This window comes from Emydura macquarii, unplaced genomic scaffold (assembly GCF_026122565.2).
Source record: "Emydura macquarii macquarii isolate MOO-44397 ecotype Brisbane River unplaced genomic scaffold, CSIRO-AGI_Emac_v2 contig_3390, whole genome shotgun sequence".
In the NCBI taxonomy this organism is placed as follows: Eukaryota; Metazoa; Chordata; order Testudines; family Chelidae; genus Emydura; species Emydura macquarii.
The window spans coordinates 7,676,244-7,695,507 of record NW_027133527.1 but is presented as its reverse complement, the minus strand read 5'-3'; the positions used below and the strand labels follow the sequence as shown (position 1 = coordinate 7,695,507).

The 19,264-nt window shown below is 57.6% G+C and overlaps 1 protein-coding gene across 1 annotated transcript in view; it reads left to right on the top strand.

Annotated features, from left to right (window-relative positions):
* The first annotated feature begins 6,686 nt into the window (after window positions 1-6,686).
* Window positions 6,687-19,264, top strand: part of HS3ST2 (heparan sulfate-glucosamine 3-sulfotransferase 2) — a 33,821-nt gene continuing 21,243 nt past the window's right edge. Inside the window, 2 exon segments of the mRNA XM_067534262.1 lie at window positions 6,687-7,014; window positions 7,017-7,368. Coding sequence (XP_067390363.1) covers window positions 6,861-7,014; window positions 7,017-7,368 — 506 coding nt within the window. The 5' untranslated portion in view covers window positions 6,687-6,860.

Sequence of the window (19,264 nt, the reverse complement as noted above, 5' to 3'; positions counted from 1 at the left end):
CCATGGCCACGTCTGACAGGAGGAGGGCTAAGATCAGGTCTCACTGCAGGCCACAGAAATGCTCTTTGCCCTGGTGTCATCACCCAGGAGCCAGTCCCAGCCCCGGCTCTGTGGCTGCAGTGCCCCTTGCAGCAGAACCAGGCAGCGTCACTGTGCTGGGACATGGGGGAGCCTGCCCACCTGCTCTCCACTGTCCCCCCAGGACGAGACGCCAGCCACTCGGGCCAGGCACCAGGGCCTGGGTTTAGAGTGAGATGTTATGGTGAGAGAGGACAGACAGACACAGACCCACACCATGGGACTGGGCCTGCAGGGGGATCTATGACTCACCTGCCACGTGTCTTTCTGTCTCTTTGTAACACCCTGGGTATCTTCTTTCCTACGCATCCCGCACAGAGCAGCCCCAGGCCAGCGGCAGGCCCACTCACAATCCAGGAGGGAAAGCCAGGACGGACTGCCCCCAGCTGCGGGGACTTGCTGCGTCTCATCAAGGCTTGCTGCACGACACCTTGTTTGGGGACATGCGGGGCCAGCTCCCCAGCTGGTGTAAATGGGGGTGGTGCTACTGCAGCCACTGGGCCAGTTCCCCAGCTGGAGACTAGACTGATCTCCACCAGCTGGGCACCTGACCCAGGTGTCTAACGCCTCCTGCCCCTCTCACCGTCACGTTGCCACACGCAGACTCACTCGTACACATCTGCTTGACAGCGCATGTGATCAACCAGCCCTGACGTGAGCACAGCGTCTCAGTGGGTCTGCTCGGATACGTCAGCACCAAGTACGCATTGGGCAGCTCTCACCAGCCAGCCCAGCCACCTTCCAGCCACCAGCCGCTGATAATGCACAGAACAAAAATGTGGAGCCCCATGGCCCAGCCTGAATGCTCCTTGTGAACCCTAATGAGGGTGACACCTCTCTGATCACAGCAGGAAGCGTGGCTTGGCCAGCTGGTTTGTCCCACAGGGACTCGGCCGGTCCGATGGCTCCAGGACTCTTCAGATTTGCTATTCCTCGATAACCTATTTGTGAAATCCCCATCGAGCGCCTATGTCACGCCTTGCCCCCAAACACGGGGCTAGACCGGTGCTTCTCAGGAAACACCCTTTGTGTTTAAATTTGAACTCATCTGACGATGTTACACAAAACAAAGCATCAGGGCCTGGACCCTGAACGGGCTGGCAAGGAGCTGGCTGCATCCTGTTGCGTTAGGCTGGCTTATTTTGCCCCATCTCACCCTATCCGCATCCTTCTTCCACAGTAACAAGGCGGGTAGTTTTAGGCAGCTGTCTCCAGAGAAATAAGGCCTCCCCCACGTCCAGTTACTTGTGTCAAGCCAGGCCGACACCGGGCACTCTCAGGACAATCAATAACTTTGCGGTTTCATTGGGTCAAACAGCTTCCCAGGCATCTACCCATGCAGGCCAGGGCAAGAGAGTCCCAACAGCCCATTCTCACACTTACTAGGGCTCACTCCTGCTTCAGGGCTTCTCCCTAGTGCCGCATCTACCCCCTCCGCCTGCCCCCCTCCTCAGAGCGATGGAGCCCCTGTCTGCAAGTCGAGGCAGAGTTCTCACTCATCTATCCAGAGCCCCACTTCGACCCAGGGACAGAGCTCGGGCTGCCAGACCTTCACTCCACTGCCCGCTGTATCCATCCCCATTAGCTCTGCGTGTACACGCTCAGGCCTCTCAACAAGACAGACACAAACGGGTATATTCAGCCACTAGCTGCTTGTAAACGAGCCGCGAGGAAAGGCTGTGGATGAGCTGACGGGAGCTCGTTAAGGAACAGTATTGCTTTTCACACTTTGGAATGCGTGCACCAGACTTCTCTTCAGGCCAGGTCTCCGCACAGAACAGGTACAGTGTTTACCAAAACACATCCTCAGAGCCACGTCCTCAAGTGTGAGGACAGAAGCAGCACTGAATACGCATTAAGCAGAGATGGGATCGAGCTGCAAAATGAGGAGCTGGCTCTGGGTTTCAGGTATTTGGGGTGGTTTGGCTCTGGGTCACATTAAATACTGGGGCCATTTGCAACCTTTGGAGTCAGATTCAAAATGCCCTCCTGTTAAAATCCTTGAGTCAGGCTCATCTCTAGCAGAATCCTCTCCTCTGCTCGTGGAGCATAGGAATGGTCTGGCTGGGTCACAGCAGGACTCCCTCTAATTCGACCTCCTGGCTCCAGCACTGTCCGGCACCAGCTGCCTCAGAAACCCAGCTATGGGCAGTATAGCACAACCTACCCCAGGGAGGTTTTTGTCGAACTCCCATTATTAGTGACTGGCTGTGCCCTGCAGCAGAAGGCCGTTCTGTGTGTGGTGTTGGTTTTTTAAATCCATACTAATGTAACTCTGGAAGTTTTCATTACCCACAATGACGTCCAATCCTTTATTGAATCCTGCTAAGTACTTGGCCTCAGTGATATCTAGTGGCAATGAGTTCCCCAGGCTACTTGTGTGCTGTGTATAAAAAAGACTTTCCTTTTATCCATCTTAAATTTGCTGCCGTAGAAGGTTATTGAATGTTCCCTTGTTCTTGTATTATGGAAAAGAGTGAATACACATTCCCAACACCACACTTCTCTACATCATTCATGATATTGTAAACCACTATTATGGTTCCTCTCTAAAGTAAATATTCCCAGATTTTTCAGTCTCCTCAGGCCAGCAGTCACTGTCAACACCCATCTCTTTCTGGAATATCCGTTTTGAGATGAGGTGACCAGAACTGTGCACAGTGTGTGTATAACGGCACTGTAATTAGATTCTCCGGTTTATTCTTCATCCCATTCCTTATGCCTTTTATTTAGCGCTGATGGTAATTTTACAATAAAACTTGTTTAAAAACTGTTGATTTGTTTAAACTGAAACTGTTTGCAGCAAATCGGGGTCAGTTATGACTTGAGAAAAATGTTGAAAAAAGTTTCAAAATTGTCAAAACATTTCAAACACATGCCAGCGAGCAGCCTGTCTCCATCTTGGCTTACAAAACCCCATCAGCAGGGATCTATTCCAGTCAGTTAATCTCATAATTGGGACAATCATCAGGAAGGGCCTGGAAGAGCCACTTTCTACCATTCAAAGTCAAAACCTAGTGTGAGGGCTTTTCTACCGCACCTCTGTCACAAACCCCTCGGCTCCTGGCTCTCATTTCAGGGACTGTATTGCTGATGAAAGGTGCCGGACTGACACCCTGGAGACCAAGATCTTCTCTTTATGTACAGAGCGGACTCAGCATGCCAGACTAAGGGCTAGCGCCATCTGTACTGCCCAGCTAGCGTGCTGCCACCCCATCCCCAAAGGGCCAGGAGAATGCGTTCTCCATTCACACTGAGTCCCCTCTGAGACTTCCAGCAAGAGGGAACTGTAGTGATGGCTTTTGTGATGCAGAGTAGACACCTGTCCACTGGGAGATAAACTGAGACCTACCAAACGCATTATTTATAATACTTAGTCCTGCCATAAGTGCAGGGGGCTGCACCTCTCAAGGTCCCTTCCAGTCCTTCAAGTCTATAAGACACTGAACAGCTGCCACCCCATGTCAGTTCTCAGTTCTGGGAACATGGGTGAGATTCACAGACACAGGAGGGAGGCTCCAGAAAACATCTTGCATTTGCTGTGCCATCTAGTCTGATTGGGTCTCTGCTTACTAGCCTGCCCGTCTAACGTCTACCTCCAGCTCCCTGACATTGGTGATTATGGAGCAAAATTGTTCTCGCTTCTCAGCACACTTGTTATCTTACCTCGGCCTCCCCCTTTTGTCTCTAGCCTGCGTGCGTCTGTCCAGCCCCTCTACTGCTCTGGCCTGCCAAGGAGGCTCCAAGGGACAGGACAGTCGGGCGGGGCGGAGATAAGAGGCTGGGAGGCAGGGACAGCCGGATGAAGAGAGGCTCACAGTCACTTAACACAGCCAGACCCCGCTCCAGAGGCAAGCATGAGCTGCGTGCACGGGGCGCTCTGCAACCTCCCCGGAGACGCGCTGCCCATTCCGTAGGGGGCCGCTTGGCAGGCACTACGGAGACTGGGAACTGCCATGAGACTCCCCTGGAGCGGGCGCAGGGTGAGGCAGAGGTGGCTAATGCTATTCCAGCAGGGCCAGGCCCCTGGCCATTCTGCCTTGTCTGCTCCTGGCGGCACCACACCCCCAGTCTCCCCTGCACAGGGCAGCGGGAGCACGGGGCAGAGGTGTTGCTGGGCTGTCTGTGGGAAAGTGACCCCGGACGCACAGGCCTGTGGAGAGAGCCAACAGCACGGCGAGTTGTGAAGCCCTTCGACCCTGAGCCTGCAGCGGGGCCACCGCTGCCTGTGGGGAGGCCCTGGGCCTGGCACAGGCTGCGGGCCGGGGGCTTCTCTGTGCATCATGCAGGCGCCTTTCCTGGCTCCCTCCCTCAGACTCTCCGGGAGTCAGGATCCACGAGAGGGCGCCTGTGCCAAGCAGAACAGGAGAGCAGGGTGTGTATCAGTGACAGGCTGCACTGCCCTCAGGGGATGTCCACACAGCAACACGAGCCCAGTGTTCGCACTCAGGGTCAAGCTCCTTCCAGCTACACACAAATCACACTGACCCAGGGCTCTGTCCCAGAACCTCACAGGAGCGGAGGGTTCAAGCCCCAGTCACTCTGCATGGAAACATTTTAAAGACACCATAAGAGAGGCTCAATTTAAATGTACGCCTCAAATTACAGAACATAGTCAGAGGACCGAAAAAGGGCCAGTGTAGCTAAACAACAAAGTAAAAGAAGCAGTTAGAGGCAAAAAGGCATCCTTTAAAAAGCAGAAGTTAAATCCCATTGAGGAAACTAAAAAAGGAGCATAAAATCTGGTAAATGAAATGTAAAGATATAATTAGGAAGGCCAAAAAAGGATTTGAAGAACAGCTACCCAAAGACTCAAAAAGTAACAGCAAAAACCCCTGTAAGTACATCAGAAGCAGGAAGCTGCTAAACAACCACTTTAGGGCCACTTGACAATCGAGATGCTAAAGGAGCACTCAAGGAAAACACGGTTGTTGCGGAGAAATTAAATGAATTCTTTGCATCAGTCTTCACGGCTGAGGATGTGAGGGAGATTCCCACACCTGAGCCATTCTTTCTAGGTGACAAATCTGAGGAACCGTCCCAGATTGAGGTGACATTAGAGGAGGTTTTGGAACAAATTGATCAATCAAACAGTAATAAGTCACCAGGACCAGAGGGGATCCACCCAAGAGTTCAGACAGAACTCAAATGTGAAATTGCAGAACTACTAACTGTGGTGTGTAACCTATCATTTAAATCAGCTTCTGTACCAGATGGCTGCAGAATAGCTAATGTGATGCCAATTTTTTAAAAAGGCTCCAGAGGCGATCCTGGCAATTACAGACTGGTAAGTCTAGCTTCAGTACCAGACAAATTGGTTGAAACTATAATAAAAAACAGAATTATCAGACACAGATGAACACGATTTGTTGGGGAAGAGTCAACATGGTTTTTGTAAAGGGAAATCATGCCTCACCAATCTACTAGAATTCTCTGAGGGGGTCAGCAAGCATGTGGACAAGGGCCAACTTTCTTTGTCCTCTGGACAGTCAGGTTTGGTGGACAGCCACGTTTTCCCACACTACAGGTGAAGAGAGGTCTAGAGCCACCACATGTGGGAGGGCACCAGGAAGTCTGGAACATGGGAGGTTACATTCAGCCTTCCTAACTACATCCTAACTTCAGCCCAGTGTAGTCTAATGCAGTGTGGATGCTGGAGCCCCAGGTTAACAAACCCAGGGCCTGCTTCCTCCAGTTCTACCACCCCTGCCTGGGCTCGCATTACAGCACAGACAGACCCCAGACACCCTGTGTACCTGACAGGCCAGGCCCGGTGCACAGCCCCTGGATGCACTGACGCTCAGACACACCCCAAAACCACACTAACCCACCAGGCACCTCCTGGCCTGCACAAACAGCCACCTAGGTCAGCGGCTGCTGCGCCCCACTTGCTCCCAGGGGGTGTGGGTGTGCTCCCAGAGGAGTCGGGGGCCGAAGAGAGGCATCTGGGAGTGCCCGGGGAAGGGAGCGGCAATTTCAGAGGGTCTGCACCTGACCTCTCCTCTCCAGGGGCCACCAGCAGCTTGTGTGGAGCAGGGCCACCTGGCTGGGGCAGCAGCTGAGAAGAGCAGGAGGGGACTGGGGGAGGCGGAGAAAGGGCTGGAGGCTGGCGGTGGGTCTGGGGAGAGGTTGGGGTGGGGCTCAGGGGGCGGGAGGAGTTGGGGGGCGGGCTCGGGGCCGGGGGGGGGGGGCTGGAGAACGGGGCGGTTTGGGGTGGAGGCTCCGGGGGCAGGGGCGGGGGTGCGGGCTCTGGCTGCAGGAGGAGATGGGGGCTCAGGGCTGGGGCTGGGGTTCGGGGTGGAGGCGCTGCGGGCAGGGGGGGCCAGGGGTTTGGTGGGCAGGCTCCGGGTGTCGGGAGCCGGCTCCGGGCGGCTCCGGTTCGCGGGGGCTCTGGGCGGCGCTGACGTCAGGCGGCCCCTTAAAAAGCAGCCGCACCGGCGCTGCCCCGGCATTTCCCGGGGAGGGAGGACGCTGGATCCGGCCGCGGCGCCCCGGAGCCGGACTCGCCCCCCGCCGCGGATGTGCGGGCGGCAGGAGCCGGCCATGGGGGGTGCGGAGCCGGCGCTCGGGGCGGCGCCCGCGGGCCGGGGCCGGGACAGCCGCGATAGCCGCAGCGACAGCAGCAGCAGCCAGCGGAGCCCCCCGGGCCGCCCCTCCGCCTAGCAGCGGGCCATGCCCGGGCAGCCGGCGCGGGAAGCCGGGCACGGAGCCTGCCTTCGCCCCGAGCCCCATGCGCCCCCGGCCGCGCCCCGCCGCGCCCCCCGGCCCGGCCCCATGGAGCCATGGCGTGTAGGGCGCTGAGCGGCCGGGCCCTGGCACCGTCCCCCCGGCTGCTGTCGCGCCGCTTCCTCTTCATCTTCACGCTGTCGCTGTCCGGCACCTGCCTCTGCTACAGCCTGATCCGCTGCTGCGGCCCCGGCCCCGGCCCCGCGCGCCGCGGCCCCCGGCCCGCAGCGCCGGCGCCAAGAAACTTCTGCAGGCGGCCCGGGCCGGCGCCTGCGGGCGGGACTCGGAGCCCGGCGCGCCGGGGGGCTCGGCCGGCAGCGGGCCCCGGGGCGCGGGCCAGGAGGCGCGGCTGGGCGGCCCCGGACCTGGCCCCGGATCCGGCCCCGGCCCCGGCCCGCCCCGGCTGGGCAGCAAGCGGCTGCCGCAGGCCCTGCTGGTCGGGGTGAAGAAGGGCGGCACCCGCGCCGTGCTGGAGTTCATCCGGGCGCACCCCGAGGTGCGCGCCCTGGGCAGCGAGCCGCACTTCTTCGACCGGCACTACGAGCGCGGGCTGGAGTGGTACAGGTGGGACCCGCGCCGGGACCGGGGCCGGGGCCGGGACCGAACCGGGGGGAGGTGGGGGAATCGGGGCCCAGCCCAGCCCGCGGCCGGAGCCCGGCCATCCCCGTGGCCGTGGGCCCCCTGCCCGGCCCGACGGGAGCAGCCCCTGGGTCCCCGAGCCGGCGCCGGAGGCTCCCGGCCAGGCCGCTCCGGAGGCGCCCCCTGCCCGGCCCCGAGGCGGCGGGAGGAGCGGTCCGGTCCGGTCCGGTCCGGTCCATCCCTGCACTAGCGCCCGGAGCGCCGCCGGCCGCCCCTCCATGTCCGGGCCCCGGGCGCCAGGCGGCCGCCCGCAGCTGCCGTGGGTCGCTGCAGACAGGGGCGAGCCCGGGGCGCCTCTGGCCCTGCTGCTCCGTGCACCGCCGAGCTCGCCGGCCGTGGCCGTGGGAAGCCGGGTCCGTGCAGCCCCCGGAGCTGGGTGAGGGCTGGATCCCGACCCCCGCTGGGCGCCGGGGCTCGCCTCCGGAGCTGTATGGACCGGCCGCGGGGCTGGCGGAGGGGCCGCGGGCGGAGAGCCCCGTATGGCCGGGCGTTGTACTGGGGCCCCGCGTGTGCTGGGCTGAGCCTGGGGAACCCAGCCCCCCATCCCACCCCCCACCTGGGCGGGCTGCTGGCTCGTGGGGGTGGGGGGGAATTGCCACTCGTGGCCCTGCGTGGGAGCCTCCCTTCGCCCAGCGCTCCTTGTTCCACGCGGGGCTCAGCCCCCCCCCCCCGAGCGTGGGAGGGGCGAGGGTGACCCCTGCCAGGGATCCAGCCCGGCCCCCAGCCACTCTTGGCTCCCCCTCCCCCAGGCAAGGACTGCTAGAGCAATGCAGTGGGGCCCCTTCCCAAAGGAGACAGGCTCAGGCCCCGTTCTTAGGGTGCTGAGCAGCTGCTGCTGCTCCCCTTGACTTCCCCTGGGTCTAAGCAGCACCTCCTAGGACCTGGCCTGAGTGAGCCCCAGGGACTGAGCGCCCTACCAGTAGTCAGGGATGCAGCTTTGGGTAGCCGGGGGGCTGGGTTTGGGCTGTGCTCCTCAGGCCAATGTTGGAGCATGAGGAGTTGGGCACTGGCCATAGCTGGGGCATGCCGGCCGGGACACTCTGTAGGGGTCACTAGATCATCGCTAGCTCCCCCTGCCCTGTCCTGCCCTGCCCTGCCCCGCCCCAGCTTCTGCTCCAGACTGGTCTGCAGTCTGTAACTTTCCCTTGTGCTCCCTGTCCTGCTCTCCCCTCTCCCCAACCACTTCTTGCTTTTTCCCCTCCTGCAGAGGGCATGTCCCCTGCCCCAGAGACCCTCGGGGGCTGTCATTGAGGTAGGAAGGTGGGGAATTGGTTTATTCTTTGGGGAGAGGGGCCTCTGCCCAGGACACAGCAGCATTTGGGTTTTCTTTGTAAGACCTGTCTAGCATGTCCCCGACACTGTCCGTGGAATCGCAGAACTGCTCTCTGGCCATGCAAGCCTGCTGCTGCGGTTGGTTTTTGTGCTAATAATTGATCAGTCTGTTGCTCGACTGGAGGGGGGGGTTTGCATCCGGAAGACGTGCTGAACAGGGCCGCCTGGGGCTAACTCATTGCTTGCTGTTGGAGGATAAGGAAAGTCCCATTGTGCTGGTGTCTCTTTCCAGCTGTGACCTACATGAGCAATAACCCAACTGCCTGATTGCTTTAATCTTTAGGAACGATCCCAGGGCTGGCCATGTGGGGGGGCTGGGGCCACAGACAGCCAGAAAACTTGACTTTCCCAGCTAAGTTGACAAACTGTTGCTGAGGTGAAGGGACCGTCACAACTTTTATGGTCTGTTCACTAATAGGTCACCAGGTGGTGACCTCTCAACTGCCTCTGGCCTCTCAGTCCCACGACCCGTAATCTGCTCCATAGCTGTCCTAGAATCGGCTTTTCTTATTGGCTCGACAAAAGGCGCAATATCTCCCATCGTCTGCTTTCTGAAATCAAAGAAGTGTACAAATATCTGAGATCTCTAATAAATCAAATCTTCAGGGATAGTCCAGGCATCTCCAGGAAGACAGAGGGAGAGGGGGCGAGATTTGAATTTACATCAAGGGCTGTCTTGTAAAATGCCGTGGCAGGAAGATAGGAAGCAGTTGCTGTGTGTCAGACACTAACGGCGTGTGTGCGGCTGCACACCCCTTCTCCTGTCTGGTCGGAGGCCCTCACAGACCCCTGCAGTTCAGTTGGGCGGTCACTCTGCCAGTGGTGTCCTGTACCTGCTACACAGTGAGTCGCTTTCGTTGTCATTTGCAGAGTAAGCGAGGGGCAGCGCAGGGGGTCACTGAAGTTAAACCCCTGCAATCTTGTCTCTGGCTCTCGTGCCAGTGGCCTACGTGTGCGGACGAAGGCTTTGCACAGCCCGTGTGGGTGTGCCTGTGATCTCAGCATCTGCTAATGAGCCGTGCAGCAGGAAAGCGCTCCCTGCACTACTTGTTGTCTAGGGGGGCGAGGTGGCTGAAAGCAGCCTTCGCAGCGCCTCGGCGGGCGTGCAGACTGCTCCGTTCCCACGCACCGCTCCCACCAGTAAGCCACTAATAGAAAGAAGCGTCCTTGAGATATCGGGCATGGGTGAGGTGTCGAATGGGGGCAGGGAGTTGTTGGTATTCTTCCAAGTTCCACCCATTTGTGGTGCCGGAATGAGATGCCTATCTTCGTAGAGTGTGTTGACATTTAAAGTATGATCACATGGGCTGGGTGGGGGGAAAGGATAAGTGGTGCAGTTTTCCAAGTGCCTTTTGCTTACGGTGCCAAAACCAGCTGTCACCCACCATCATTTGTGTAGATAGAGCTGTATAATAGGATCCTCTCCTTCCTTACCTGTTTTGAAAGCAGTGAAACAATTCATTGGTGTGCTGACGCTTACATGGGGCATCTGACTTACTGCCCCATTGAGGTGAATGGGGCAGGTCCCACTCAGAGCTGTTGTTCCAGACACTCTCTGCAGATTCAGGCAGACACTGCTGCATCAGTTCATGCTTGGGCTACGTTCTGAAGGGTTTCTTCACAACCTTGAGGGCTGGAGATGTGGTCTTTTGTTGAGAAAGAAAGCTGAGATTCTGGAGCACAAGATGAGTGCTGCCACACCCCCTCCCATTCTGAGGCTAGAAGATCAGTTCCAGGGGTGATAGACAGCGTACAGCTGGCTAGGAATTTTTTGGCATTGTTTTTCATTAGAAAATGCAGATTTGTTGAAAAGGTCAATTTTTGTGGGGAACAGGGCCAGTTTTAATGACCTCTTCATAGGGCACGATTTGAGGTCCAGGATGGTCAAACTGAGAAGCACGAGAGATGCACACAATAGGTATTAGCTATTCCGGGATCTTGATCTCCTTTAGTGAAAAGTTCAAAAGGTCTCTTTCATCCTGATACAGAACAGGATATTTTTAAAATAAAACTCTTCTCGAGATGAGAAAACAGTTTCCCGCCCAGCTCTAACACTGCAGGAAATGAATGATGCTCAGCAGCATAAGAAAAATGGGGCCCAGGTCAAGTAAAAAGTAAGTATGATATCAGGATGTATTTCCTGTAATGATAGGGACGTATTAAAGCACTGGTGAGACCTCCTCTGGAACAGCATGTACAGTTCTGGTCACCCACGTTCAAGACAGATGAATTCAGACTGGAGCAGGCTGCTGAGATCAGGACAGTGACGAGCCTGTCTTAAGCCAAGCTCTTTTAGTCTCCACTCATTGTTTGTCCCACCAAACCGCGGGCTGGGAGGGGATCTGGCTGCTCTCTATAAATAGATGAGGGGGAAAACCCCAGGGAGGGAGCAGAGCAGTGGAAGCTAGAGGACAGTGTTGGCACAAGAACAAGTGGATCTAAACTGGCCATGAATCTGTTTAGGCTGGAGATAAGGCAGCTTCTAAGGAGTGAAGCTCTGGACCAGCCTCTCAGTAGGGATGGTGGGGGGCAAAGAACCTGCCTCGTTGGAAGCTGGAGCTTGGTAAGCGTATGAGAGGGATTCTAGGACGGGGGTGTCTGAAGTAGCTGGGGGCTGGAGTCAGTGGCTCAGCAGGCCCCTGGCAGTCCTATGGCCTGTGTTCCTAAGAACCAGCAGTCCATGCTCCTCTCCGGTGTGGGTGCGCATCTCCTTCTGTGTCTGGGTGAGATGGGCACCTGTCCGAGTGACTCCCGAACCCCGGGTGATGGGGCCCTGGGGACGCGGGGCTCCCGTCACGGTTCGTAGCTTTCTGTCCAGCTGTGAAGCAGATGAGCATAGAAAGGAGGGAGGCCAGCAGGCGTCTGAACGGACTCTCCTCCCAGCACCTGCCTTCAGGGGGTTTAATGCTAGCGCTGCCCCATGCTAAGGGGCAGATGCTGACCTGCCGAGGCTGTAACGCTGGGGAAAGTGGAACATCCGGCGCGAGCTATAAATAGAGCAGGAGCTGCCTTTAAATCTCTGTTAAATAGTCTCTTCTTCCTGGTCCTCACAGAGAATCCAGCTCTCCCCACCTCCCGCTGCAACAGTCCCTCCTCCCCACGCCTCCCTCCAGATTATTCCTGCAGCGCTGCCCTGTGCTGCTGAGACTGCCGGGCTGGCCTACTTACAAAGCAGGGCTGCTCCAGAGGCAGCTGCTGAGGTGAGGCAGCCTGGCAGCGAGCAGGGGGCCCGGCTGGCGCGCTCTCCTCTGTCTCTTCTTTTGTGCTTGCTCATGTATCCAAGCCCGTTCCCTCGCCCAGAGCCTGGAGAGGAAGAGGGGAGACTCAGAGCAGCCACATTCAGCCCACGTAAGTGCCATGTGCTCCCTGCTCTCTCGGCTTGGCAGTGCACTTTCTCAAATCAGAAAGGGTCTGAAAATAAGCAGGCGTGTGAGCCTGCGGCCTCGTGCGGTACCGGGAGGCTGTTGTCCAAGGGGTGTCTAGAACATCGCCTTGTGCCCTGGGAGTGGTGTGCTTGGGGGGGGGGGTCTGCAGGCACCGGCGTTCCCTGCCATGCAGGGGTTCCCGGGAAGGACTCGGACTCCACAGGGCAGCGAGATGTGCTCACGCCAGCAGTTCTGCCCGGCGAGTCTCTCCTTGGGAGAGTGAGCTGAGTTCCCCGCTCAAGGGATGGGTGGCGCGCTCCCTTCCTAGCGCCACTCCAGCCAGCCGGGCCGCACCAGTCCAGCGTCCTGTCGGCCTGGCCGCATGTTAGTGCTGGCTGGCCTGGCCGGAAGGAGCCCTCTGGCCCCTGGAGCTCCCGTTCTTCCATGCGCACTCGGCGTCTCCCCTCCCTTAGCGTGAGAAGCGTTTACCTCTGACATAGCGGGTGCCCGGAGGTCGCAGGCGGGGTCCCTGACGGGGAGTGCGTGGACCGCACAGCCTCGTTTGTGTGCGCCCCTTGCTCTGAGCCTTGGTCGCTCGTGGCGTCCCCCATCCGGGCCCAGGCAGGCCGGACGATCCCTGAGAGCGAGGAGCCGTGTGGGGAAACGCTTCCTGTGCGCATGGCAGCCTCCAGTGATGGAGACGCAGGGAATTCAGTTCAGCTGGGCTCCCGCCAAGTGGGGGCTGGGTATGGGAGGCACACTGGGGGATGGGCCAGCGATCTCACTGAGCGTCTTCCAGTGGTTCTCGACATGCGGCCCGTGGGCTGCTCGGGGCCCAGTCAACGCACATCTGCAGCCCATGTGACATCCTCCGAGCCATACAGGTAGTCTTGGGTGTGTCCCACAGCGGTAAACACGCTGGTTTATCCTAACGTGCCCTCCTGCAGGGTCGGTTCCCGGCGGGGGGCTGGCGGGATGGTGTTTCTGTTGCGTGGTTCCCCTGAGTTCCCAGGCCAGTGCTGCTGGGGGCGGGGAGGGGAGGTTAACCCTCCTGCCATTTCTCGCGGTTTTCAGGATTCCCCTTGGCACAGTGAATAATTTCACATCGTTCCAACTGCTCTGGGGCTGCCAAACACCTGCTGAGAGCCTGGCCTCCCGTATGGCTTTCCTGAGCTCCTCTCGCAGTGCCTGCTGGCCCGGAGCCCGGAAAAGGCCAGGCTTCAGGGAAACGGAAAACTCCTTTCCAATCCCTGAGGAGCAGCAGCTTCCCGTCCTCGTGTAGCCATGCTGGGACTCTGCGTCTTGGGCCCAGAGGCAGTGTGGGAAGAGCAGGGGGCTGGGCGCCAGGAGCTGACTCTGCTGTTGCCTGTGGGCATGACGTGGGCAGGTCCTTGGTCTGATTGCCAGAGGGGCTGAGCACCTGCCGTTCCTAGTGCTGGGTGTGCAGCACCCCTGGAAACCAGACCCGTCCCTGCTCCATGCCTCAGTTTCCTCATCTCTCCAATGGGGGTTTAAAGCTGTTTCAGGTCAGGGTGCAAGGGGCTGGGCCAGGGCAGCGCAGCAGCAGCTGCACTTGCAGAGTTCGAGGGTGACTGAAATCCAAGTGGTGAAAGTCCTGCTGTGGCCGCTGGCCCGTCCCCTCCCAACCTGGGGCGTTATCCCAGCCTGTTGTCTGAGCACCTGGCTTTCTGCCACTTCCCCCGGCAGACAATGCCTCAGCCAGCTGGAGCTCTGCATTAGGCGTGGTCCCGGGAGGTGCCAGGCAGAGCCGGGGCCCAGTCTGCCCAGCTGTGAAACGGGAACGTAGAGGCTGCCACTCCTCGGCAGAGGCCGCAGCTGCAGAGACGGAGGCTCCTGGCGCTAGAGCTCTGAAAGAGCACCGCTCCCTGCCGGAGGAACCCCTGAGAGGAGACTGGCTGCCCCGCGTGCAGGCTGGAGAGCTCTGGAGGTGCCGGAGGCTCCTGGCGATGAGCTTGGCCCAGCAGGATGGAGACGGCTCTCGCACTGGCCCCTGTCGGGCACCCACAGACCCAGGCTGGGTTTCCACCCCAGCCCAGTGTGTGCAGAGAAGTGGGCAGGCCGTGGATGTGGCCTGGAGCCCCTCCTTGGGACTCGGCCAGGTGTGGGCTGAGCCACCAGGATGTCTGGCTTGCTGGTGCTTCCCTGCACCATGTTCTCTTCCACGGGCGGGGCTGCAGTGCCAGGAGGGAATTGCCAAGTGGGGCTCCTGGAGGGAGGGCATGGCGGGCACCCTTCCCAGCAGGGGCCTGCAGAGCCCTTCAGTTGGCTGCTTTGGGCACAAACCGACGTTTGCCATGGCACAAAACCAGCAAAGGAAGCCTCTGCACCCGCAAGCTGTGTCATGCACTGATGTGCATCCCCCTCTGACAGGGCGTCAGTGCCTTAATAACACTGGGGGGGGGGGGAAGGGTGTTCAGTGCCTGGTCTGGTTTCAGTTCTTCATCCTCCCTGCTGGGCCCTGCCCATCTCTGCTTCATCGCCCTCTGCCCACAGCACTTCGCTGCTCCCCCCCACTCCTTTATCCCTGGGCCACCTCCTGCGCTGCCCGTGGGCTGGGAAATGCTCTGCGATGCCTTGACTGTGCAGCGAGCCCCCGGGGCAGAGTGCTGGGCCAGACGCGACAGTTCTCAGTGGATGTGGTGCAATGCATTGGGATTAAAGACCAAGGTAACTGGCCTCTCCCGCCTTCGGATACTGGCGCTGGCTGGCCTCCTTGGCCGTGAACCGGCTGCTCTGTGACAGGGAGTGACCCAGACTCCCGTTCGTAACTGAGCACCGCCATCTCTCTCTGAGGAAGGTGAGGGGCACTCACTGACCAGGAGGTGCCAGCCGTGTGCTGGGTGAGGAATGGGAATTGACGGTGCAGGAAGAGTGGCTGAGCTGCTGGCCGGAGGTCTGGGTTTGTGTCCGATCAATGCGGAGATCTCACCCGAACAGTAAAACTGCTAAATGAGCTCAGCTAAAACAATTAAATGACACTTCCTGGTTTTATTAGATATTTTTTTTGTAGTTTGCCTATGTGCCAAAACGTAAGTGCGGCGCTCACTAAAGCATAAAACGCTGCATTGATTTTACTCTCTCAAAGTGGAGCAATTAAGTGACTTGTTTGGTGAGCTCTGTAACCTCAGCAACATGATTACCTCCCCTTCCTCTGCCCATACAGCCAGGGAAGCTAATCGGAGATTTCATATTGACAGCCAGAGTCCAGAGACGTGCAGCGCTGATGTAATTAACCGCATAGGCCCGTGTCCTTACCTTGGATAGTGCCGCGCTCCTCACCTGGGGGCCGTGCTGATCCAGCACAAGGGGGCTGGGAGTGGAGGAAGCTGCTCCACGGAGTGTTGGGATACCCCAACGGCCAGCCTGCTGCCCCTCGGTGAGAAATGAAGCCCCTCTTGCAGCGGTGTGGCTCAGAGCACCTATGCTAGGGTGCCATGGGGTGGGGGGTCTTGGGAAGCCTCTGCAGACAGTTCAGACTGCAGACAATGTAACAGGCAAGTGAATTCTCCCAGCATTCAAAACAAAGGCAGTTGCTCAGCTCGCTGACATGTACATGCAGCTAGGGCAGCTTTCTCAGCCAGCCGAGTTCTCGTCTGGTGCAGCTGGGCCATGTGTGTCTCATGCATCTAACCACAGCTGAGACTGCAGCTGGCTCCTCTGGGTCTTGGTCAGGAGCCTAGCGTTGCCTACCCCTGCCTGAGCTGCCCTGATTAGGTCTCAGCGGGGAGTCTCCTCCCCTGCTGCACCAGTGGGAGCTGCACAGCGCAGGTCTGGGCCAGGGTCTGCCCTTGCTGGCTGAGCTGGTCCCCGCTGGCCAAGCCAGCAGGAGTTGGACTATTCAGTCTTGGCCAGAAGTTGCATCCGACTGGCCAAGTCATTGTAATGGGACGGAGGGACGCCCAGACCCGTGTCCCGCAAGCCCAGCACCGGCTGCAGGAACCTGCTGTCCTGTGGGGACGTTTCTTCTTGACCCAGGTACTGAGTGGTTGGTTTGTGCCCTGAAAAATGCAGGTTTATAGCCCGTATCTTTTTTAGTCTTGCCTAGTATAACTGTGGGTGTTCTTGCTGTCCATCTAAAATGCCAGTCCCTTTCTTTGAATCCTGCTAAGATCTTGGCCTCTTGATATCTTGGGGCAATGAGTTCCACAGACTAATTGTGCCAAGTTTGAACATTTATTTTTCTACCTGTTTTTTGTTGCCTTTCAATTTAATTGAATAACTCCCTTGTTCTTTTATTAAGGGAAAAGTCAATAGGAGCATCTGATTTACCACTCCTCTATTTTAGCACACAACTCTGTTCATAGCAAAGTAAATGATGTCAGATTTGCACGCACACCTTATGTATTTTATATATGCCTTAGCAGGTTTGTCTTCCTATAGGCATTTCTATGGCACTCACCATAGTAGTTTTCTAAGCATCTGTCCTGGGTTTCAGGCCCTCTCACATAAATGACTCAATGAGGTTTGAGTCAGTGGGGAGCAGATGGGTCTAACAAACACAAGAACCAGACAAGCTGAACCTTCTGTGAGATTCATAAAGGGCGAGTTCTATTTTTTCATTTCCATTCCCTCTGCCTGCTATGTTCATTCTGAGGTGGAGGTATCAAAACCCAGTGCCATGGATTAGACTCATGGTATTTCCCTTCCAGATGGCACAGAAATCTCGCTCAGCCGAATCAGCCAGTTCCGTGTTGCTGCCTGTTTCCAACAGGGCAGCCTTTTCTCTCTCTCTCAAATGAATGCATGTACGGTCAAACTGCCCCTGATCCAGATCTACCCCTCACCCTTCTCCCATTGCCCCAAATGTACATGCTGTACTAACATGCCCAGTGACTGCTGGACCAGTGCAAGACTGTCTATTCACTGACTCCATATCCAGTGCACCCAGTGCCCTTCCCAATTCCCAGCAGCCTCGTTAATCCATCTCATTAGCCAGAAATCCAATGCAAGACAGGTATTTTTAGAGAGATCTGCGTGAAGACAGCAGAAACCAAATAGCCAGTGACTGAGGAATATTGATTCATTGCCAAATCTGGTCAAAATGTTCAAACCAGATATTTCCTTGTTGCAAGTGCAGTGTGCCGATACCCTTCAGTGCTTCCCAGAACACCGGGAAGATCGTGCTGTTTAATTTGCAGCTATTCTTTGAGCATTGACTCTTACTATGGCATTAGGGGGTCAAAGTCTGCCCGTCTGTGACTCGTGAACCTGCACGCTGCTCCAGCTGATGTGTGCGTTAGGAGATGGGTTTTCTAGCAGGCAGAGCTGCACGCTCCGCCTGCTGCTGAAAGGAAGCTCTGTGCTGTCTGGCTTCAGCATCGCAGTAGCAAGGACTCCACACTCAGGGCGCGATGCCCCGTTGTGTGGGGGGTGAGTGAGTCAGTCGGATCCTGGTGCATGCATTGGCTGTGGCGGGCAAAGCACTCAGGTTTGCCACTTGCACCAGCAGGTGCAACTTTGCATCCGCACGGGGAGCAGGGCTGCTGAGTCAGGGGGTGCCACTGGTGCCCTGTAGCCGCACTTCTGGATTCCAGCTAGAGGTTTCTTTCAGACTGCGTCTGCCCGAGTCCCTAGGGACTCGTGTCTGGCTTCAGGAGTTGCTGCAGCAGAACAGCCAGTCAAGCCCTTTATCCACCCACTGCCATCTCCCACCAGACCAAGGGTGCCACGGTACGGCCTCCCCCGAGCAAGTCCACCTCCTTCAGCGCTCGCTGTCTGGTGGGCGAGCACCCCCTCCCCAGGGAATGCCCCTGACCAGGAGGAGACCAGTCGCCTTGGCTCTGCAGATGTGTCCATGGAGCTGTGCATCAGCCACACTCATGCCCGCGTGGACAGGCCTCGGTAACCTGCAGGGTACTCCTGTGTCCGTGGGCATGGGATTCTGTCGTGAAGAGCACGTTAGAAATGCAGGGTTAGGAAGATAGGGCTGCAGTTGGGCCTTGGGGGGGCCGGGGGCTCCCCTCCCATTGCTGTCTGGCCAGGGCCCGGGACCCCCCTTGTGCATATCTAACACCACTAGCTGTGTGTTCTTGGTGACAGGACTTTCCTCTGTGCACCCGTCTCTCCCCCCCCCCCCCCACACACACACACAAACAAACACACACACAACACACGCATATCTAACAGAACATCACAGTGAGTGGGTAACTTCTCTTAAACAAGCCTTTAATTAGGGAATAATTACAGCCGCTGTGGCTTCTGTGATTTTAATTAATTTTTGTTCCCAGGTTTGTTTGACCTACAAAAAATTGCTCAGAAATGTGGGGGAGGGGTCCTTCAAGATGGGAGGGGTGTGAGAAGGCAGGGGTGCGGGAGCTCCAGGCTGTCCCCCGACATGCTGCCTCAACATCCCGTGTTTCCTGTAACTAAGCGGACAACCCTGGGGGCTGCCCAGATATGTTGGGTCTGAGGGCAAGGAGAATCTCAGACGTTGGCCTAGTGATGGTTGCTGCTCTCCTACACCCCCCCCCCCCCCCCCCGGCACCCAAACCACTGGGGACTGGAGACCCACCCTGGTGACTGCCACATCTCCACCTCCCATGTGTTCTGTCGCTGAGCGCTACGGCACGTCGTGCGGTTCGGGGGGGGGGGGGCAAAGCACCTGTGGGCCTTGCCCAGTACTCACGGGATTCCCATCCTGCTACAAGGCGCTCGCTGTGCCCGCGGTCTCACTCCTGAGGCGCGTGTGCTGTAGAGAATGGTCTTGGGCCAGCGGAGGGCGGAGCAGGAGCTGGGAGGGAGGAGATGTTCTTGATTTCTATGGTTTTGTGTGACGGGCCATGGGAGGCTGGGGCTGGTGTAGGCTGGTGTCAGGGAGTCAAATGAGCTGTAGTGAACACTTTGTGCCAGGGTCAGGGCGTGAGTTTCATTCGTTTGTTTGCTGTTCTCAGATGTTCCGTAAAGATTTGCTGTGAGCCACTTTTAGCCGATGGCTTGTTTGTGGCCTAATGACTAGTGTTTGCACCACATCACTGGCCACGTAAATCCTATGGCATTGTTTCTGCTCCCTGGTGGCCAGGAAAAGGGAGTTCACGTTATAAAACGTCTGTGAACGTTTGGTGTGTGAGTAGTAAAAAGGATTTCGTAAGAGCTGCAGCCCTACC